The 20,559-nt window shown below is 41.8% G+C and overlaps 1 protein-coding gene across 1 annotated transcript in view; it reads left to right on the top strand.

The window, feature by feature from the left end:
• The window catches only part of col27a1a (collagen, type XXVII, alpha 1a), a 282,454-nt gene that overhangs the window by 109,822 nt on the left and 152,073 nt on the right, over window positions 1–20,559 (top strand). The window contains exons 13-18 of the mRNA XM_036977752.1: window positions 5,524–5,577; window positions 12,312–12,356; window positions 14,447–14,500; window positions 14,871–14,915; window positions 18,154–18,207; window positions 18,438–18,491. Of these exons, the coding sequence (XP_036833647.1) occupies window positions 5,524–5,577; window positions 12,312–12,356; window positions 14,447–14,500; window positions 14,871–14,915; window positions 18,154–18,207; window positions 18,438–18,491 (306 nt within the window). The remainder of the gene's footprint in view (window positions 1–5,523; window positions 5,578–12,311; window positions 12,357–14,446; window positions 14,501–14,870; window positions 14,916–18,153; window positions 18,208–18,437; window positions 18,492–20,559) is intronic.

Below are 20,559 nucleotides of genomic sequence, written 5' to 3'. Positions count from 1 at the left end.
ATTGAACACTCAGACCTCTTTCTCTGTCATTCGGTCCTCAAATTCTTATTTGTATTCAGTAGCGTTTTGCAGTGGGAAACAGAAGTGAGCATTCTTGTTGGACAAATTCACATTCAGCATCTCCCAGTTCAGAATTTCAAGGTTTCGTGACCACTGAACATGACTTGTTTCAGTGAGTCAGTGTTCTAGTTCCAGCAGGGTTCTACAATATTGTAGCCAGACCTGCTCTCTAGCTGAGAACTCCTTTGAGAGGTTTGGTGCAAAGGCCCGCAGTCACACATTTGTCTACATCATTATAAGCTTCTCTCTTTATTTCCTTTGCTAATAGAAGGGTTACTCTAGGTTGAACACGTCAGAGATGTGCTACATGTGGGTTTTTTGGACATAATAAGAAAAGGCTCATATTGAAATGAGCTTATTTGGTCACCTTTCTCTCAATGGGATCATGTAGTTTGGATACTTAAAAAAATCACATTTATTCAACCAGGTAGGCCAGTTGAGAACAAGTTCTCATTTACAACTGCGACCTGGCCAAGATAAAGCAAAGCAGTGCAACAAAAACAACAACACGGAGTTACACATAAACAAACGTACAGTCAATAACACAATAGAAACATATATGTACAGTGTGTGCAAATGTAGGGAGGTAGGCCATAGAGGGGAAATAATTACAATTTAACATTAACACTGGAGTGATAGATGTGCAGATGATGATGTGCAAGTAGAGATACTGGAGTGCAAAGGAGCAAAAAAATACTAATTAAATGACAGTATGGGGAAGAGGGAGTTGGATGGGCTATTTACAGATGTGCTGTGTACAGGTACAGTGATCGGTAAGCTGCTCTGACAGCTGATGCTTAAAGTTAGAGAGAGATAGATAAGGCTTCAGTGATTTTTGCAATTCATTCCAGTCATTGGCTGCAGATAACTGTAAGGAAAGACGGCCAAAGGAAGTGTTGGCTTTGGGAATGAACAGTGAAATATACCTGCTGGAGCGTGTGCTACAGGTGAGTGTTGCTATGGTGACCAGTGTGCTTCGAAGGCGGGGATTTACCTAGCAAAGACTTATAGATGACCTGGCGCCAATGGTGGGTAGTATATGGGGCTTTGGTGACAAAACAGATGGCACTGTGTGGACTACATCCAGTTTGCTGAGTAGAGTGCAGGAGGCTATTTTGTAAATGACATCTCCGATTTTCAAGGATCAGTAGGATAGTCAGTTTTACGAGGGTATGTTTGGCAGCATGAGTGAAGGATGCTTAAGTCTGGCTGGAGAGTTTACAGTCTAACTAGACACCTAGGTATTTGTAGTTGTCCACATATTCTAAGTCAGAACTGTCCAGAGTAGTGATACTAGTCGGGCAGGTGGGTGCGGGAACAATCGGTTGAAGCATGCCTTTAGTTGTACTAGCAATTATAAGCAGTTGGAGGTCATGGAAGGAGTGTTGTATGGCATTGAAGCATGTTAACAGTGTCCAAAGAAGGGCCAGATGTATACAGAATGGTGTCTGTGTAGAGGTGGATCAGAGAATCAACAGCAGCAAGAGCGACTTCATTGATATATGCAGAGGAAAGAGTCTGCTCGAGAATTGAACCCTGTGTCACCTCCGTAGACTGCCAGAGGTCCGGACAACAGGCCCTCCGATTTGACACACTGAACTCTGTCTGAGAAGTAGTTGGTGAACCAGGCGAGGCAGTCATTTGAGAAACCAAGGCTATTGAGTCTGCCAATAGGAATGAGGTGACTGACAGAGTCGAAATCCTTGGTCGGGTCGATGAAGACGGCTGCACAGTACTGTCTTTTATTGATGGTGGTTATGATATCGTTTAGGACCTTGAGTGTGGCTGAGGTGCACCCATGACCAGCTTGGAAATGGTTGGTGATCTGTTTGTTATCTTTCAAAGATTTTAGAAAGGCAGGGCAGGATGGATATAGGTCTATAACAGTTTGGGTCTAGAGTGTCTCCCCCTTTGAAGAGTTGGATGACCGCGGCAGCTTTCCAATCTTTGGGATCTCAGACGATACGAAAGAGAGGTTGAACAGGCTTGTAATAATGGTTGCAACAATTTCAGTGGATAATTTTAGAAAGACAGGGTCCAAATTGTTTAGCCCAGCTGATTTGTAGGGATCCAGGCTTTGCAGCTCTTTCAGAACATCAGCTGTGTGGTTTTGGGTGAAGGAGAAGCTGCAACGGTGCGAGACTTGTTTCTGGAAAGGTGGATTTTTAAAAGTAGAAGCTTGAATTGTTTGGGCACAGACCTGAATAGTATGACAGAACTCTGCAGGCTATCTCTGCAGTACTTTGCAACTCTGCCCCCTTTGGCAGTTCTATCTTGTCTGAAGATGTTATAGTTAGGGATGGACATTTCAGGAGTTCTGGTGTCCTTCCTAAGCCATGATTCAGACACGGCTTGGACATCAGGGTTGGCGGAGTGTGCTAAAGCAGTGAATAAAACAAACTTAGGCTTTTACGGTTACAGAAGTCAACAAATGAGAGCGCCTGGGTAATGGGAGTGGTGCTGGGGGCTGCCGGGCCTGGTTTAACCCCTACATCAACAGAGGAGGCGTAGGATAAGGGTCGTCTAGTGCATTCGGAACAGAGAGTAAGAGGAGCAGATTTCTGGGCGCGGAAGAATATATTCATGGATAATGTACAGACAAAGGTATGGTTGGATGTGAGTACAGTGGAGGTAAACCTAGACATTGAGTGACGATGAGATAGGTTTTGTCTCTAGAGGCACCAGTTAAGCCAGGTGAGGTCACCACATGTTAGGGGGATGGAACAAATGGGCTATCTAAGGCATTTTGGGCAGGGCTAGGGGCTCTACAGTGAAATAAGACAATCACTAACCAAAACAGCAATAGACAAGGCATCTTGACATTAGGGAGAGGCATGTGTAACCGAGTGATCATAGGGTTCAATGAGTAGCACTAGATGACTCAGGGAGCCATTCCGAAGTCGCTGCTACGCTAGGCGAGCTGGAGACATGGCGATTCAAACAACTAGCGGGCCGGGGCTAGCAGATGGGCATCCGACGACATCACAATGGAAGAGCCTGTTGGCAAAAGAGGTATTGTGGCCCAAGAATTGGCTGGTGGACTTCTTTGGCTAGCCAGGAGATGGGCCTCGCTCGAGTCTAGCTTCAGGCTTACTGGTGCTTGCTTCAGGACAGAGACATTAGCCAGGAGTAGACACTTGCATAGCAGCTAGCTGCGATGATCCGGCGTAAAGGTTCAGAGCTTGCGGTATAAATCTGGAGATGTGGTAGAGAAAAAGCAGTCTGATATGCTCTTGGTTGATATTGCGCTGTTCAGATTGGCAGGAATTGACCAGGTTGAGGCTGGCTGATGTCCGAGTTAACGGCGAGGACCGCTAGCAGTGGCAAACTGACTACTAGCTAGTTAGCTGGCTAGCTCCTGAAGGGGATTCTGGTTCTAAAGTATAAAATTAGCAGATCCGTACCACATTGGGTGAGGCGGATTGCAGTATATTCAGTCCGTAGATGGAAAGTGAGTGAAAAAATATATGCAAAATATAGGACGGGACAAGACAAAAACACACGTCCGACTGCTACGCCATCTTGGACCACCTGTAGGTTTTTTTTGTGCGAGTGTCTTTCAAATAACATTTTATTTGTCACGTTTTGTAAACAACAGGTGTAGACTAACAGTGAAATAGTTACTCATCCCAACAATTCAAAGAAAGAAATGGAAAAATAACAACGAGGAATAAATACACAATGTGTAAAGATAACTAGTATACACAGTAAAGATACTATATACACAGGGTACCAGTACCGAGGCGATGTGCAAGAGTATGAGGTAATTAAGGTAGATATGTACATATACTGTAGGTAGGGGTAAAGTGACTAGGCAACAGGATAGATAGATAAGCAGTAACAGCAGCATATGTCTAGAGTCAAGAGGGTCAATGCCGAGACTGCAAAACTTAAACTAAACGCAGACTCAAATAGCTGACTGTCCCTTTTAATAGCTGGACATCTGCACACATTTAATTAAATAAGCACCGGTTTCAAACGCAAGGTCTAAATGAACTGTTTACGAGGTTTAATGTTTGATTTGGTACATTCAATAATTCAGTACTTTACTTATTTGTAATGACTAAGAAACTGCTAGCCATTGGCTGCTAACAGCTGAGAACTGCTAGCTGGCAAGTACACAAACAACTTCAGGAGTACAGGCCCCTAAAAATTGACTAATTGCCCTCTAGTGACAAAGGGAAGTACTGACAAATGCACTGTCAAAGAAGAGAAACATTTTTTTGTCAAGGAAAAGTTTTTATTTATAGAGGTTCCTGGTGGAGAGCCAGATGCGATTACCAGGATGGAACATGGGAGCCTCACTGAGGTGGTGATCCGCCTGCTCTTTCTGATGGCAGGTTGTGCGCTGAAGTCTCACGTGGGCATTGTTCCATACCTCTTCTGCACATCTGAACTACTGAAAGCCAATGCAGCTGCTGCCTATTGGCTTTCAGTAAATAATACTTACAAAGAAACTCAACACACCCAAGCCACTGTTGTTGAAGCGCTAGCTGCTTAGAAAAAAAAAAATATCCAATGAGGTTGTTATTTATGTGGTAGCTTTTAAGTGGGGATGTGTGCATATGCATTCATGAGGGAGCATTTGTATGTGCAGGCATTTTTGTTGTTTTGGCATGTACAGGTTGTGTTGTGTTTTTGTGTGTGTACATGCTCTCTTCCCCTCTGATGCATCTAGAGGTCAGCTATTCCCTAGGGATCTTTGACTGCTTCACTTACAGTACACAGTATGTCAAGTGGTAAAGCCATTCTCTGTATGCAGATTCACTTTTCAGGTTCAGCAGATTGTCTGTTAACTTAAACTCTGTTCTCACAATCTTAAAATTGTTTGCTGACATTTAATACTTGATGACAGAGGTTGTTTAGTTTTTCAGACTGAGTGGAAAGATCTGTGCCTGCAGAGATTTCTGATGTTGTCCTGTGACAATGATAAATTATATCCAAATAGAAACAAAATTCACCTAATCTCTCACTCGCACATGCACATTTTGCGCATTTTGTCATGTTTAGATGTTAGTTTGGTAGATTTGGATACCGAAGTTATTTACAATGCCCATTGTAGATATAAAACATGATTTAGCACGCATTGTACTAGCACAAGTTTTTTTCTAGAGTGAATCAAAAATAAAATCGCAAACAAAGATTGGGATGATGTCTTCATGTAAAACAGACACTTAAGCTTTTTTTTTTTATTTCTGAACAGCATTGGCATCAGGGTCAAAGTTAGCCTGGTCCCAGATCTGTATGTGCTTTAGCCAACTTCTCTGCCATCTGCTCTGACCATTGGAGCACTTGTAGGTCTGGGACCAGACTAGCAGTAGCATTCTTACTTTCTTTAAATCAGACCTGGTGATACTGTGCAGTAGTAAAAATGTAACTACTGTGATTAGTAGAACTACTGTGCATTAGTACAAATGGATGTACCAATTGCAGATTGTCGCTTTAAAGCTGCTCTCTCTCCAGGGGTTTCCTGGAGACTTTGGTGAAAGAGGACCACCAGGACCAGACGGGGACCCAGTAAGTGACCTTTCGTGACCAAACATGCACACACACAGCATTGGTCCATACAGTTTCTATCTAGGCATACTATATTACTTTACTCCACATCACTATGTAGGAAGATGCAAAACCTCCACAGGCACTGTCCTACATAGCACACAACCACATCCCCTCTTTCCTAGTGAAATACTTTTCTATTTATCTCATTCTCACCTGTGTAATGGAGTGAAGTCTTTAAGAGCACTTAACTCACCACACCATCCACACACACACTCCCATACACACTCTTCTCCTGGCTTTTCACTCAGTGGGAATGTGGACTGTGATACTTTTCAACAATGATAAGAAAATCCTATTTGACCACAAAGGATCCAAGAGATTGACTGTTTTGTTTGTAAGTACTTTTTGGACATACAGATGGACAGACAAGGTTTATGATATCGCATTTTTTATTTCACTGTGTTCTTTGTATTATAGATTTTATTTTCATTGGCATCAAGGCCCTAAAAAGTGTCAGACTCCAGCCACCCTAGTCATAGACTGTTCTCTCTGCTACCGCACGGCAAGCGGTACTGGAGCGCCAAGAGGTTCCTAAATAGCTTCTACTCCCAAGCTATAACACTCCTGAACAGGTATTTAAATGGCTACCCAGACTATTTGCAGTTGGAAGCACAGAATTGTCTAGAATGTGATTGTATGCTGTAGCGTTAAGATTTCTAAGGGGCCTAGACCAAACCATGAAAAACAGCCCCAGACCATTATTACAGCCCCAGACCATTATTGGCATCCGCCAAACCCAGATTAATCTTTTGGACTACCAGATGGTGAAGAGTGATTCATCCATTGAACACGTTTCCCATACTCCAGAGTCCAATGGCGGAGAGCTTTTCACCACTGCAGCCAATGCTTGGCATTGTGCATGCTGATTTTAGGCTTTTGTGCAGCTGTCTGGCCATGGAAATCCATTTCATGAAACTCTCGACGATCAATTCTGCAGCTCTAGAAGGGCAGAAATCTGACAAACTGGCTTGTTGAAAGTCACGGAGCTCTTCAGTAAGGCCATTCTACTGCACTGCCAGTGTTTGTCGATGGAGATTGCATTGCTGTGTGCTTTATTTTATACATCTGTTTGCAACATTTCAAGCTGAAATAGCTACATTCACTAATTTGAAGGGGTGTCCGCATCCTTTTGTGTATGTATATTGTATGCCCCAGAAATCTGGAAATTATACTTTATGCTAATTCAGATAAAAAAAATTCCACAAGTCATTTATAAAAATAAGGGTGAAAATGATTGCCACCCTTTTTTTCTGCCACCTTCCCCTTCCGAGGATAATGGCACTGAGCCTTTTTCTAAAATGTTTTATGAGATTGGAGAAGACATTGTGAGGGATCTTATACCATTCATCCATTCAGAATCTTTCCAGATCCTTGATATCTTTAGTCTGCGCTTATGGACTGCCCTCCTCAATTCAAACCACAGGTTTTCAATGGTGTTCAAGTCCAGACACTGAAATGACCATTGCAAAATGTTGATTTTGTAGTAAATGAACCCGTTTTTTTTGGATTTTGATGTGTGCTTGGGGTTATTGTCTTGCTGGAATTTCCACTTGCAGCCAAGTTTCAGTATCCTGGCAGAGGCAACCAGGTTTTTAGCAAAAATGTCCTGGTACTTGAAGTTCATGAAGCTGCTGAACATAACAAGGGCCCCGGACAGCTCATTTATCACAGGTGCATGAGCACAAAAAATACTCTTAACCTTGCCTGCTCCACAAGGCTGTTTGGCTCATCTCCTTCGCAAAGATTAATAACTTTGCATCTGTTTCTGATTAATAATCAAATAAAACCCAGAAACGAAACGTAGGCTGAAAAATAATTTGTTTGTCATAGGAAAAAACACTGCATTCACATTGATTTCCATGAAGTGGGAGGTTTGGGTTTGTCACTACAAGCCCAAATATATATAATACTTTGACTAAAACAATGACTTATTGACTCAAATCTGTGTGCAAACATCATGGGTAAGCTCTGGGCATCGTCTTTCAGTTCGGAAAAGTGCTACTCGTGTGGGAGTTTAAAACGTAAGCCTAATGATAAAACAGATACATTTGCCATTGGTAAGAAGATTGCATATATTTATTAGCTTTTGCATTAGGCCTAAATCATAATCGTATTGCAGGGAATGTCTCTACTATTCTGACGTGACTGGTTTTCCCACTACACAACAAATAGGCCTATTAGGCATTTATCCATCAGTCATTCAATAGCCAACCATGCTCGAAGGTAAATAGACCGGTAAGTGGTAGCCTATTTAAAATATTTGACAGTATGGGTAGGCTGTACTATAGTATTGCTGGGCCGTAGGAGTGTAACGTCTTAGCCCATTTAATCTCAGAACCTATACCAAGGCAAGAGATCACAATCATGTATTAATAAACAAAATATTCAACAACAATTATTTTGCATAGAAGTGTGGGCTGTAGGCAGTATTTACTTTTAAATTGTTCAATAGACAATCTTGCAGAATTTGCAGCCAGAGTTTGTAACTCATATAGGTGACATGCATTCTTACTTTTTTAAACTAACTCTGAAAGATTAAAACATTCTTTCCACACCTCTACAGAAATGATTTCTAATTTGCCATTGCCCAAAAATAAACAGACATGCCCACTCCCCAGACAGGTGCATGTCTAATGGCGAGCAGTTGCCATGCCAGGCGGCGATGCAACCATGCTCTCGATGGTGCAGCTGTAGAACTGTTTTAAGATCTGGGGACCCATGCCAAATCTTTTCAGTTGTTGTGCCCTCTTCATGACTGTCTTGGTGTGTTTGGACCATGATACTTTGTTGGTGATGCGGACACCAAGGAACTTGAAACTCTTGACCCTCTCCACTACAGGCCCGTCAATGTTAATGGGGGCCTGTTCGACCCTCCTTTTCCTGTAGTCCACAATCAGCTTCTTTGTCTTGCTCACATTGAGGGAGAGGTTGTTGTCCTGGCACTACACTGCCAGGTCTCTGACCTCCTCCCTATAGGCTGGCTCAACGTTGTCGGGGATCAGGCCTACCACTGTGTCGTCAGCAAACTTGATGATGGTGTTGGAGTCGTGTTTGGCCACCCAGTCGTGGGTGAACAGAGAATACAGGAGGGGAATTGGCACACACCCCTGAGGGGCCCCCATGTTGAGGATCTGCGTGGCAGATGTGTTGTTGCCTACCCTCACTACCTGGTGGCGGCCCGTCAGGAAGTCCAGGATCCAGTTGCAGAGGGAGGTATTTAGTCTCAGGGTCCTTAGCTTAGTGATGAGCTTTGAGGGCACTATAGTGTTGAACACTGAGCTGTAGTCAATGAACAGCATTCTCATGTAGGTATTCCTTTTGTACAGGTGGGAAAGGGCAGTGTGGAGTGTGATTGAGATTGCGCCATCTATGAATCTGTTGAGGTAGTATGCGCATTGGAGTGGGTTGAGGGTTTCCGGGATGATGGTGTTTATGTGAGTCATGACCAGCCTTTCAAAGCACTTCATGGCTACCAATGTGAGTGCTACGGGGTGGTAGCCATTTAGGCAGATTACGTTCACTTTCTTGGGCACAGGTACTATGGTGGTCTGCTTGAAACATGTTGGTATTACAGACTCTGTAAGGGAGAGGTTGAAAATGTCAGTGAAGACACTTGCCAGTTGTTCCGCACATGCTCTGAGTACACGTCCTGGTAATCCGTCTGGCCCCGCGGCTTTGTGAATGTTTACTTGTTGTTTGCTTACATCAGGAACGGAGATGTTTATGATGCTTTTGCGACGTTCAATTCATTCGCACAAAAGCATTCACTGTGAAAGTTGATACATGTAGGGCCTTCATATATAGGCTATGAGCAGCACTTAGTTCAATCAGTTATTGTTTTCTTGCTCAAACTGCGAGCAACACCTGTCAAACTCAGACATTTCTCTCAAATCACAGGGATGTCGATTCTCATGGGACTATTATCAGAGGACTTTGTAGTTTGCCAAAAAACTTCAGTTTCCATTTAACACATCTAAACAGTAGGCTACATTTCCCTTGACATGCCGTAGACCTAATTTGAAGTCCCGTTTTGTGAATGTGGAATATGTATAGTGCCTCAGTCATCACAGTAACAGCCGGCACTGCTATCATCCTCTTTTACCACTTTATCAAATATTTTCCAAACATGACTTTTCTGGCCCGCACATCACTAATGCTCACAACATTCAGTTGTTGGGTTACACCCACACCATTCCAACACAGAAAAGCTGATTTTTAACATACAGTTAAAAAGCAGTTTTTTGGAAGGAAAACCATTTCACTCATATTGTAAGTAATTATAGGTCCTATTTCATAAAAATTTGAAAAGACTGGGCAGTTACTTTAAAAAAGTAAATGTTTATGCAGATTACATTTTATTAGTTTTTATAAGAATCTTTAGAGGTGCCAATCATTTTCAACCAAATCTCTTTCAAGGAACAATTTGTATTAGTATAAAATAATATCCTCCCCCCCAAAAAATTAATACAATATACAATTAACTTAAATATAAACACAACATTTAAAGTTTTGGTCTCATGAGCTGAAATAAAAGATCACAAATTATTTATCTCAATTTGTGCACAAATGTGTTTACATCCCAAGATAATCCAAACTGACAGGTGTGGCATATAAAGAAGCTGATTAAACAGTATGACAATTACACAGGTGCTGTGTTGTCCCCACCTTGTGCTGGGGACAATAAAAGGCCACTCTAAAATTTGAAGTTTTGACACACAACAAAATGTCAGACCTCTCAAGTTGAGGGAGTGTGCGTTTGGCATTCTGACTGCAGGAATGTTCACCAGAGCTGTTGCTAGAGAATGTATTGCTAATTTATCTTCCATAAACCGCCTCCAATGTTGTTTTAGAGAATTTGGCAGTGCGTCCAACCGCCCTCCCATGAGCTACGGACAACAAACACAATTATCTGTTATCAATGGCAATTTGAATGCACAGAGATTGTCACGATCGTTTAGAGATGGATTGGACTAAAGTGTAGCGTGGTAGGCGTACATTTTTATTTTATTTAAATTACACTGAAAAAAACAATACAAAAACGAACGTAACGCTACATGCAGTGCAGAAAGCAACTACACACAAACAAGATTCCACAATCTAAAGGTGGAAAAAAGGCTGCCAAAGTATGATCCCCAATCGGAGACAACGTTAGACAGCTGCCTCTGATTGGGAACCCTGCCCGGCCAACAAAGAAATAGAAAAACTAGAATGCCCACCCAAATCACACCCCAACCGAACCAAATAGAGAAATAAAAAGGCTCTCTAAGGTCAGGGCATGACATACCTTGACGAGATCCTGTGGCCCATTTTTCATGCCATTTATCCGCCACCATCACCTCATGTTTCAGCATGATGCACACCCCCATGCTCACCATACTGTACATGTCACCCATTGAGCATATGTGTGATGCTCTGGATCGACATGCACGACAGCATGTTCCAATTCCCAACAATATCCAGCAACTTCACACAGCTATTGAAGAGTAGTGGGACAACATTCCCCAGGCCACAGCCTGATCAACTCTAATAGAAGGAGATGTTGCGCTACTTGAGGCACATGGTGGTCACACAAAGTATCTGTATACCCACTCATGAAATCCATAGATTAGGGCATAATTGATTTATTTCAACTGACAGATTTCCTTATGAACTGTAACGCAGTAAAATCTTAGAAATTGTTGCATGTTGCGTTTATTCTTTTGTTCAGTATAGCTCAATATTTGCATTATTTATTTTATACAGTCTTTTTTGCTCATCTTTATTAAGGGTGACAATAACTGTCAGGCTATTGCTATTGGAAGGTGAATGCAACAACAACCTCAGATTGGCCGATGAAGGCTGAAATAATGGCCAGTGGGCGGATCTCCACAGATCATGTCCCTCTATCTTTTAACTTGACTTTATTTTCACTTTTCCTCTGGAAAAAGGAATTTAGCTAGTTTGAGTTTCTTGACTTCCTGCGAGGCTAGCCTCCATCTCTCCTCTCTTCAGAAAAAGAAGAGGAGAATAAAGTGATCCTTTCATCATGGGCTGCAAGGCAGGAGGAAATGGGCATGGCACGTAGCAGAGGGGGCGAGGCAGGTGGTCAACAAACTTATCTCTGTGTCCCGCTGCAACTGTTCTCTTCTTGCATTGCCAGGGAAGATGGAACCTGGAGATTACATACACTCGCACACACACAAATGTCCCCCACCACCCCCTTCCTTAGTCTTCACTAAACACTCACTAAAAACATTTTACATTTTTTTTCACCTTTATTTAACCAGGTAAGCTAGTTGAGAACAAGTTCTCATTTACAACTGCGACCTGGCCAAGAGAAAGCAAAGCAGTGCGACACAAACAACAACACAGAGTTACACTTGGAATTAACAAGCATACAGTCAATAACACAATAGAAAAAAAGAAAGTCTATATACAGTGTGCAAATGCCGTGAGGTCGGCAATAAATAGGCCATAATGGCGAAGTAATTACAATTTAGCAGATTAACCCTGGAGCGATAAATGAGCAAATGATGTGCAAGTAGAGCTACGGGTGTGCAAAAGAGCAGAAAAGTAAATAAAAACAATATGGGGATGAGGTAGGTAGATCGGGTGGGCTATTTACAGATGGATCCAGCATATAACCCCAGAAACCTGTTCTCTCTCTAGCGCTCTCACAATCACACTTCCTCTCTTCCTCTTTCCTCTCCAAGGGTTTGCTTGGAGCCCGTGGTCCTAATGGAGTTCTTGGACTTATTGTAAGTATAAACTGTATGTGCCTCTGTTTGCTTCTGTGTACACCATTTCTATGTTTGTTTTATTGGTTTGTGTGCACGGGTGTCAACATCCATTTCCACCCAACACTGGCTTTGAAGACCATATCTTCAAAGGCATGGAGAGCTGTTTAATGTACTGTAAGTCTTTTAATTTGTTGGATATGTTCAGAATAACTTACTGCCTGGCCCATATTTTACCACTGGGCACACACTGGTTGAATCAACGTTGTTTCCACTTTGAATTGACATCTGTGCCCCGTGGGGTGGCTTTGTGCTGGCCACACGACACGACCCAAAGGCATCTCAGAAGCCCTGTGACAGAATGGCCTTCCCTTCCTTTATCCTGCCTGGGATCTAAAAATGACACTCCAAACAGCACACAGCCCTCAATCTACACCAATCCCCCAGAGACTAACAAGGGAGCTGCTGGGTGCATCCCAATTATATTGCCTTTCTCCCCAGGTGTGCCTTTCTCCCCAAGTGTGAACCAGTTCCTCTGTCACGGGCGAAATTGCCTCTGACTATAACGTTTCCCTAGTTTTCTCCCGCCCGCTTTGTTCCTTCCAGCCCCCCTACTCTATCCTCAGCCACCAGCAGGCCTATAATTGGAAATGCTGTGGTCCTGCCCTTAGTCTCAGTCTGACTAGGCATTCACCTGATCCTGGTGGTAAACACAGCAGCCCTTTCCTCTGCCACCAAGCCACATCTCTGTTTGCTTGTAAATATACAACTGCCATTTTTGATCCGACACCCCACCCCACCATTTGGGATCCAGTCTGTGACAGTTGCTGTGGCCCATTTGCTAGTGTTTGAATGCTCATAGGTCAACATTATCTGCAGGCCTTCAATCTAGCACAGGATTCTTTCTAATAAGACTCATTTGTTTCCTTTATAATGACCATCAAAGACTTGGATTATGTCTCCAATTTGAACAAACTTGAACACACACTGGAGAGAAGGAAAGTAATATTCTTCTCTTCTGGGACACCCAGTTCTGAATCCTAACTGAATGAAACTCAAAAAGCATGCATTCACACGCAGCCACACACACACATACAGATCCAGCTAACGCCATGCTCTCAAAGGCATGAAAATGTAATTAAATTCATCTCCAACCCAATACACCCCGATCTATGTCTTTGGTGCCTATACCTAGGAACGGAGGAACTAGCTGGAAGATATTCACTATCATAAGAGTAAAACTTGACAGTGTTTTGAATTGTGAAACACTTCCTGATTTCCTTCCTCAAGGGGTGCATTCCAGGTCACCTACATTGTACATTTTTTTTTGGGGGGGGGGGGGGTGATTCAATGTACAATTGTAAGGCAACCAGCTGTGATAGGATTGTGAGTTTTATAGCATATAGCTGAACTAACATACATTCTCAAGTTGAGTTGTATGTTCACTCAACTTTGAATTTTAGGTTGAGTGAACATTCAATTCATCTTCAGATTTTTTTCAACATGATTTGCATATTTCCCAGTGTAAAATTAAAGTATTTATGACAATATATAACATATATCATAAGGCCTTTGAGGGCCTAGTTACTGTACACCCTAAAGCAGTGGTCTAAAAGTTGCATTATGCTGGCTTGCAAAGTAATTTGTAATTTCTATTGGAATCCAGTCAGAGTGAGGATATCCAACAATTTGACATTTTTATTATCTCTAACCTACATTGAGAATAACTGCCAGGGTAATTTACATTTGTAATTTTACACAACAAGCTTGTTGAAATTAAGCTCAATTCGAGTAGAGTTTGTTGATTAAATTAACAATTGTAAGGCAACCAGCTGCAATGGGATTGTGACTTTTCTCAACATTTGGACATGTACTGTAGCAGAACAAACATACAGTGTTGCCTTCCAAAGGCAAACATGAATTTGTAATTTTACTCAACAAGCTTTTTCAAATTCAGCTCACTTCAAGCAGAGTTTGTTGAGTCAACACACTTTAACACTTCAAAGTCTTGTCCACTTAACTTGCATAATAACATTGGTTAAATTGGCTTTTTACAGACCAGATTATCAGGAGATTAATATGGCTTTGTGTCTCTCTCTTTCTGGCCTCAGGGTGACATGGGACAGAATGGGAAGATGGGCCTTCCAGGACCCAATGGGCTGAAGGTGATCACACACACACACACACACGCACACACACACAGAGGGCCTTTGCACCTACCTTACTCCTTTATAACCCCACTAGTGTAGTAGTATACTGTACATCTGGGAAAATATGAGCTTCTGCTCCTGTTAAAGTAGTGAGTTACTGTTGTCCTATCTATACTATATGGAATAATACTGCCAATTAATTAGATGTCTCCGTGTGGAACTTTAACAAACAGTTTATAGCGGTCAGTGCAATTGTTGACCAGTGCCGCTCCACAATAATATAGTGAATAATACTAAGTTTCTGATTTATTGGGATGGGACAGGCCAGACAGGAAAGGGGACAGTTTGATTGGTACTAATCTCTACATGTGTGTGTTTCTTGCAGGGGGTGTCCGGCAACCCTGGAGAACCAGGACTGAAAGGTGATAAGGTGATCTGAATATTCCCGTTATTGGCCTGTGATTGAGCAGCATGTGATGGATAATGTACCCCCCCCCCCCCTCTGGCCAGCTTGTACATAGCGTGCTCCGAAGCAGTTACTGTATAAGCTGGGCAAGGAGTTTTTCCTGACTGTAATCTGACCACGAAAAACCTCAAGGCCACTCCAGTTTTTTTTTTATCTGGTCAATTCACATCACTCTGTCTTTCCTGGTCAGGACACATGGTCAGGAAGAAACCCTTGGGTCATGTTCATTAGGTCACGCAATAGAATCCTTTTTTTCCACGGAAAACTAAAATTATGAGTCCAGGTAATCCCTCCATGTTACATTAAGTTGTCTTCTGTTTAGTGCCTAATGAACACAACCCTGGCCTAGTGTAAGTACAAGTGAGACTTGCTGCCTTAGCTTAGCATGTAAGGTGATAAACTGATATTTTGGTAGTCACACATGCAAAATTGTTAACCGGCATTTTTACAGAAATGTTGATTAATCTACATTGTCCTTGTAAAAATAAACTTAATAAAGTAAAGTAAATGTAGGCCATAATACAGTAAGTCAAGGGAGCCAACACTCCTCTCCTCCCTGTTCTCTCTTGTTCTTAATTTGGGTGGTTCGATCCCTGAATGGTGATTGGCTGACAGCCAATATACCACAGGTATGACAAAACATGTATTTTTACTGCTCTAAGTATGTTAAGGCACCTCAGGTTTGTGATATATGGACAATATACCACTGCTAAGGGCTGTGTCCAGACAATCCGCATTGCGTCGTGCCTAAGAACAGCCCTTATCTGTGGTATATTGGCCATAAACCACACCCTCTCGTGCCGTATTGCTTAAACATGCCCCGGTGAACTCATCTATTGAATTGAGTGTCAGAGACATATGTGTGGATGTATGGATAGATTGATGTTACTACATCCATACATTTACTCATTCGCATCAGCACCACGTGGAACAGGTGTATTTTGTATATATTTGTGCTGGAATATGATGTGATGGGCAGGATTGGGGAGTAACGGATTACATGTAAGGGATTACAAAAAAACGGTAACTGTAATCCGTTACGTTGCCAGCAAAATTATTGTAATCCTTTTACAGATACTTTTGAAAAACTAGATTATTACTTTTAAATTCAAAATCTTTGACACGGCTCTGTTTTCTCAATGACATTCAAAAAAATAAAAAAGAAGGCGCAAATTTAAGTTTGTTCCACTTGAGCGAGTCTACAGTGGTGTAGTCTACGGTGATACGGATATCACTTATTATTGATATCTACATAGGGCATTGATGTGAATCACACTGCTGCTCTCTCATTTAGCTATTTGCGCCTTAAGGAATGGGGTTGTTGTGGATGGCTGTTCACAAATCTAAATGTGTATTTGAACCCAATAAGGGTTGAATTCAAGAAGTTTAAGCTACCTTTCAGTCATTGTTTTTGAAACAGCCAATGAAAAATGTGCTTTTGCAACAGCGGCATAGTGCAGATCCCAGCCTAGGAATAAAAGTGGGTCTTTTATTGCTCAATCTAATTCAGGCTAATAAAAACATATATCCATAGGCCTAATGGACACATGCTCAAACTCGCACACTTTGGATCGACTTAAAGGAGAAATCTGTAGATTCTACATCCATTTTTTGGATTTAAAAATGATATACTGTGTATCTACAGTACCAGTCAAACGTTTGGACACCAACTCATTCAACGGTTTTTCTTTATTTGTACTATTTTCTACATTGTAGAATAATAGTGAAGACATCAAAACTATTAAATAAAACTATGAAATCACACAACATTCTGCAGCAATACGCCATCTCATCTGGTTTGCACTTAGTGGGACTATAATTTGTTCAACCAACACACCTCCAGGCTGTGTAAGGGCTATTTGACCAAGAAGCAGAGTGATGGAGTGCTGCATCAGATGGCTTGGCCTCCACAATCACCCTGCCTCAACCCAATTGAGATGGTTTGTTATGAGTTGGAACACAGAGTGAAGAAAAAGCAGCCAACAAATGCTCAGCAAATATGGGTACTCCTTCAAGACTATTGAAAAAGCATTCCAGGTGAAGCTGTTTGAGAGAATGCCAAGTGTGTGCAAAGCTGTCATCAAGGCAAATGGTAGCTACTTTGAAGGATCTAAAATCTAAAATATATTTTGATTTGTTTAACACTTTTTTGGTTACTACATGATTCCATATGTATTATTTCATAGTTTTGATGTCTTCACTATTATTCTACAATGTAGAAAATAGTACAAATAAAGAAAAAACTTTGAATGACTAGGTGTGTCCAAACTTTTGACTGGTACTGTACTGTATATCCATTGATTCTTTAAGTATATAACTTATGAGCTTAGTTCAACTATCACACTCCAAGAGAACCCAAAATATAAGCTTGTTTTTCTCCAATGTTTGTAAACATTGTATATGTAAACAATCACAAACATTGTATATGTAAACAAACACTGAAAAGTCCTATTCTTGAAGATGCATTTGTTTACCTTTTATTTAAGTAGGCAAGTAAGTTAAGAGCAAATTCTTATTTACAATGATGGCCTATCCCCCCGGCCAAATTCTCCCCTAACCCGGACAACACTGAGCCAATTGTGCGCCGCCCTATGGGACTCCCAATCACAGTCCGTTGTGACAGTCTGGGAACAAACCAGGGTCTGTAGCGACGCAGTGCCTTAGACCACTGCGCCACTCAGGGGGATATAACATTTATTGAAATGACTGGAATTCTGATAGACTTTAGTTTTTAATGTAAATATATAATTTAATCATATTATTATTATATGTAGTAGAAAGCGATGGGTTAGAAGAAGCCTACTTGAACAACCATAAATTAAAATGTAACATCCATATATGGCCAGCTAAGTAAACTTTAACATTTATCTATCTTGCAATAGATGTCGTTCAATTGGTAACATTTTTGTCTTCTTCTAATGCCTCTTAAGGGGAAAGTAATCTAAAAGTAACTGAATGTAATCAGAATTCATTACTGAGTGTGGTTTATCCAAAAGTTACGTTACTGATTACATTTAGAAAGTAACCTACCCAACCCTAGTGATTGGGTATAGTAAATGAATGCTAATCTTTGCAAAGTTATAATGAGTATTGTCTTGTAGTAAATTGTTGGATGTGTGCAATAGAGCGCAGACATTTCACCTTTTGCTAATGGTGTTCTCTCTTTCCCACTCCATTCTTTCACTTCCTCCAACCACATTAGGGTGAAATTGGGCTTCATGGACAGCAGGGAATGATCGGGTTCCAAGGAGACAAGGTAGAACCCCAACCCCCCAGGTTAACCCTTTAATTTCCTCTCTGCTGACCTCCAACTGCCCAAGCAAATGTACACACTCACACAGAGCCTTGGCCTTGGAGATGTTAACCAAAGTCATGCATGTCTAACGGCTGGTGAAGTTCCCATCAATCTCATTGGATATAATGCTTTCAGTGTTGTTCTGTTGCTGCTGAGATTACTAAGATCATTGGGGTCTGTGTATCTAACAGGGTGTTCAGGGTACTCGAGGGTTGCCAGGTACCAGAGGAAAACCAGGACTTCAGGTGAGTTCTCCCGCTATGAATTGAATTGGGATAAGGATTTTAGTTTGGCCATGCAAAATGCATCATCACCATTTTTGCTCTATACTGAAAGTGCTCGAGCTTGAAAACTTTACTGGTGATATGCACAATTCTTTGAAGATGTTATTAACAGTGGGCTAATTAACAAAATAGAGATGCCATATCTTCATTTAAGCCAGTTTCACATGACGTTTTAGTAGACACTCTTGTCCAGTTGGACTTAGAGTAGTGAGAGCATACATTTTCATGCTTTCTCGTACTGGTCCCCCGTGGGAGTCCAACCCACAACCATGATCCACCAACTGAGCAACATGGGACCACATGTGGCAGGAAAATAATCATGCAGCAACAGTAAATGTGAATTGTAACGTGGCTTTTAGTTGTTGGTCCAAAATTCCTCTAAGGCATATTGTATGATCTGTTTGATGTTGCGTTCATATATTTGGCAAGCGTGGTAAGGAGTACAGAAGCAGCTCATCCTAGAGCGATGTGTTCAATTTGTCCTGATGGTCGCGCTGTGGGGCCAGTGTGTGTGTGTTTATGAGTAATCTAGAGGAAAAAGAAATGCACACTTATTTAGGCGAGGTTGCTGTCTAGCGGAGTGGAAAACTTAAAATAAAGGAGAGTCTCACACTATGAGCTCAGATGCAAAAATGTAATGTCCAACGTTTCGACAGGCAAGCTGTCTTCATCAGGGTAATGAGTAGTGTTTATGAGTAGTACCTGAAGATGTGCATCAGGGGTATTGATAGTGTTTCACGATTAAAACATTTCACATACATAAATATGAATGTACAGTGCATTCGGAAAGTATTCAGACCCCTTCACTTTTTCCACATTTTGTTACGGTACAGCCTTACTCTAAAATGGATAAAAAAAAAAAAAATCCTCAACAATCTACACACGATACTCCATAATGACAAAGCAAAAGCTATTTAAAAAAAAATCTTTGCAAATGTATTAAAAATAAAAAAACAGACACCTTATTTACATAAGTATTCAGACCCATTGCTATGAGTATCGAAATTCAGCTCAGGTGCATCCTGTTTCCATTGATCATCCTTGAGCTGTTTCTACAACTTCATTGGAGTCCACCCTTGGTCAATTCAATTTTTTTGGACATGATTTGTAAAGGCACACACCTGTCTATATAAGGTCCAACAGTTGACAGTGCATGTCAGAACAAGGAAAAAGCCATGAGGTCGAAGGAATTGTCCGCAGAGGGGTTGGGTTAAATGCTGAAGAAACATTTCAGTTGAAGGCATTCAGTTTTACAACTGACTAGGTATCCCCCTTTCCCCTTAGTGCTCCAAGACATGATTGTATCGAGGCACAGGTCTGGGGAAGGGTACCAAAAACTTTCTGCAGCATTGAAGGTCCCCAAAAACGCAGTGGCCTCCATCATTCTTAAATGGAAGAAATTTGGAACCACCAAGACTCTGACTAGAGCTGGCCGCCCGGCCAAACTGAGAAATCGGGGGAGAAGGGCCTTCGAAGAAAAACCGAGAACCCAATGGTCACTCTGACAAAGCTTCAGAGTTCCTCTGTGGAGATGGGTGAACCGTGCAGAAGGACAACCATCTCTGCAGCACTCCACCAATCAGTAATTTTTCGTAGAGTGGCCAGACAGAAGCCACTCCTCAGTAAAAGGCACATGACAGCCTGCTTGGAGTTTGTAAAAGGCACATAAAGGACTCTCAGACCATGAGAACAAGATTCTAAGATCTGATGAAACCAAGATTTAACTCTTTGAATGCCAAGCGTCACATCTGGAGGAAACCAGGCACCGCTCATCACCTGGCCAAAAACATCCCTACGGTGAAGCATTGTGTTCGCAGCATCATGTTGTGGGTGTGTTCTTCAGCGGCAGGGAGTGGGAGACCAGTCAGGATCAAGGGAAAGGTGAACAAAGCAAAATAGAGAGATCCTTGATGAAAACCTGCTCCAGAGTGCTCAGGACTTCAGACTGGGGCGAAGGTTCACCTTCCTACAGGACAATGACCCTAATCACACAGCCAAGACAACACATGATTGGCTTAGGGACAAGCCT

Source organism: Oncorhynchus mykiss, chromosome 5 (genome assembly GCF_013265735.2).
Source record: "Oncorhynchus mykiss isolate Arlee chromosome 5, USDA_OmykA_1.1, whole genome shotgun sequence".
Lineage (NCBI taxonomy): Eukaryota > Metazoa > Chordata > Actinopteri > Salmoniformes > Salmonidae > Oncorhynchus > Oncorhynchus mykiss.
This window is presented reverse-complemented; position numbering and strand designations above follow the sequence as displayed.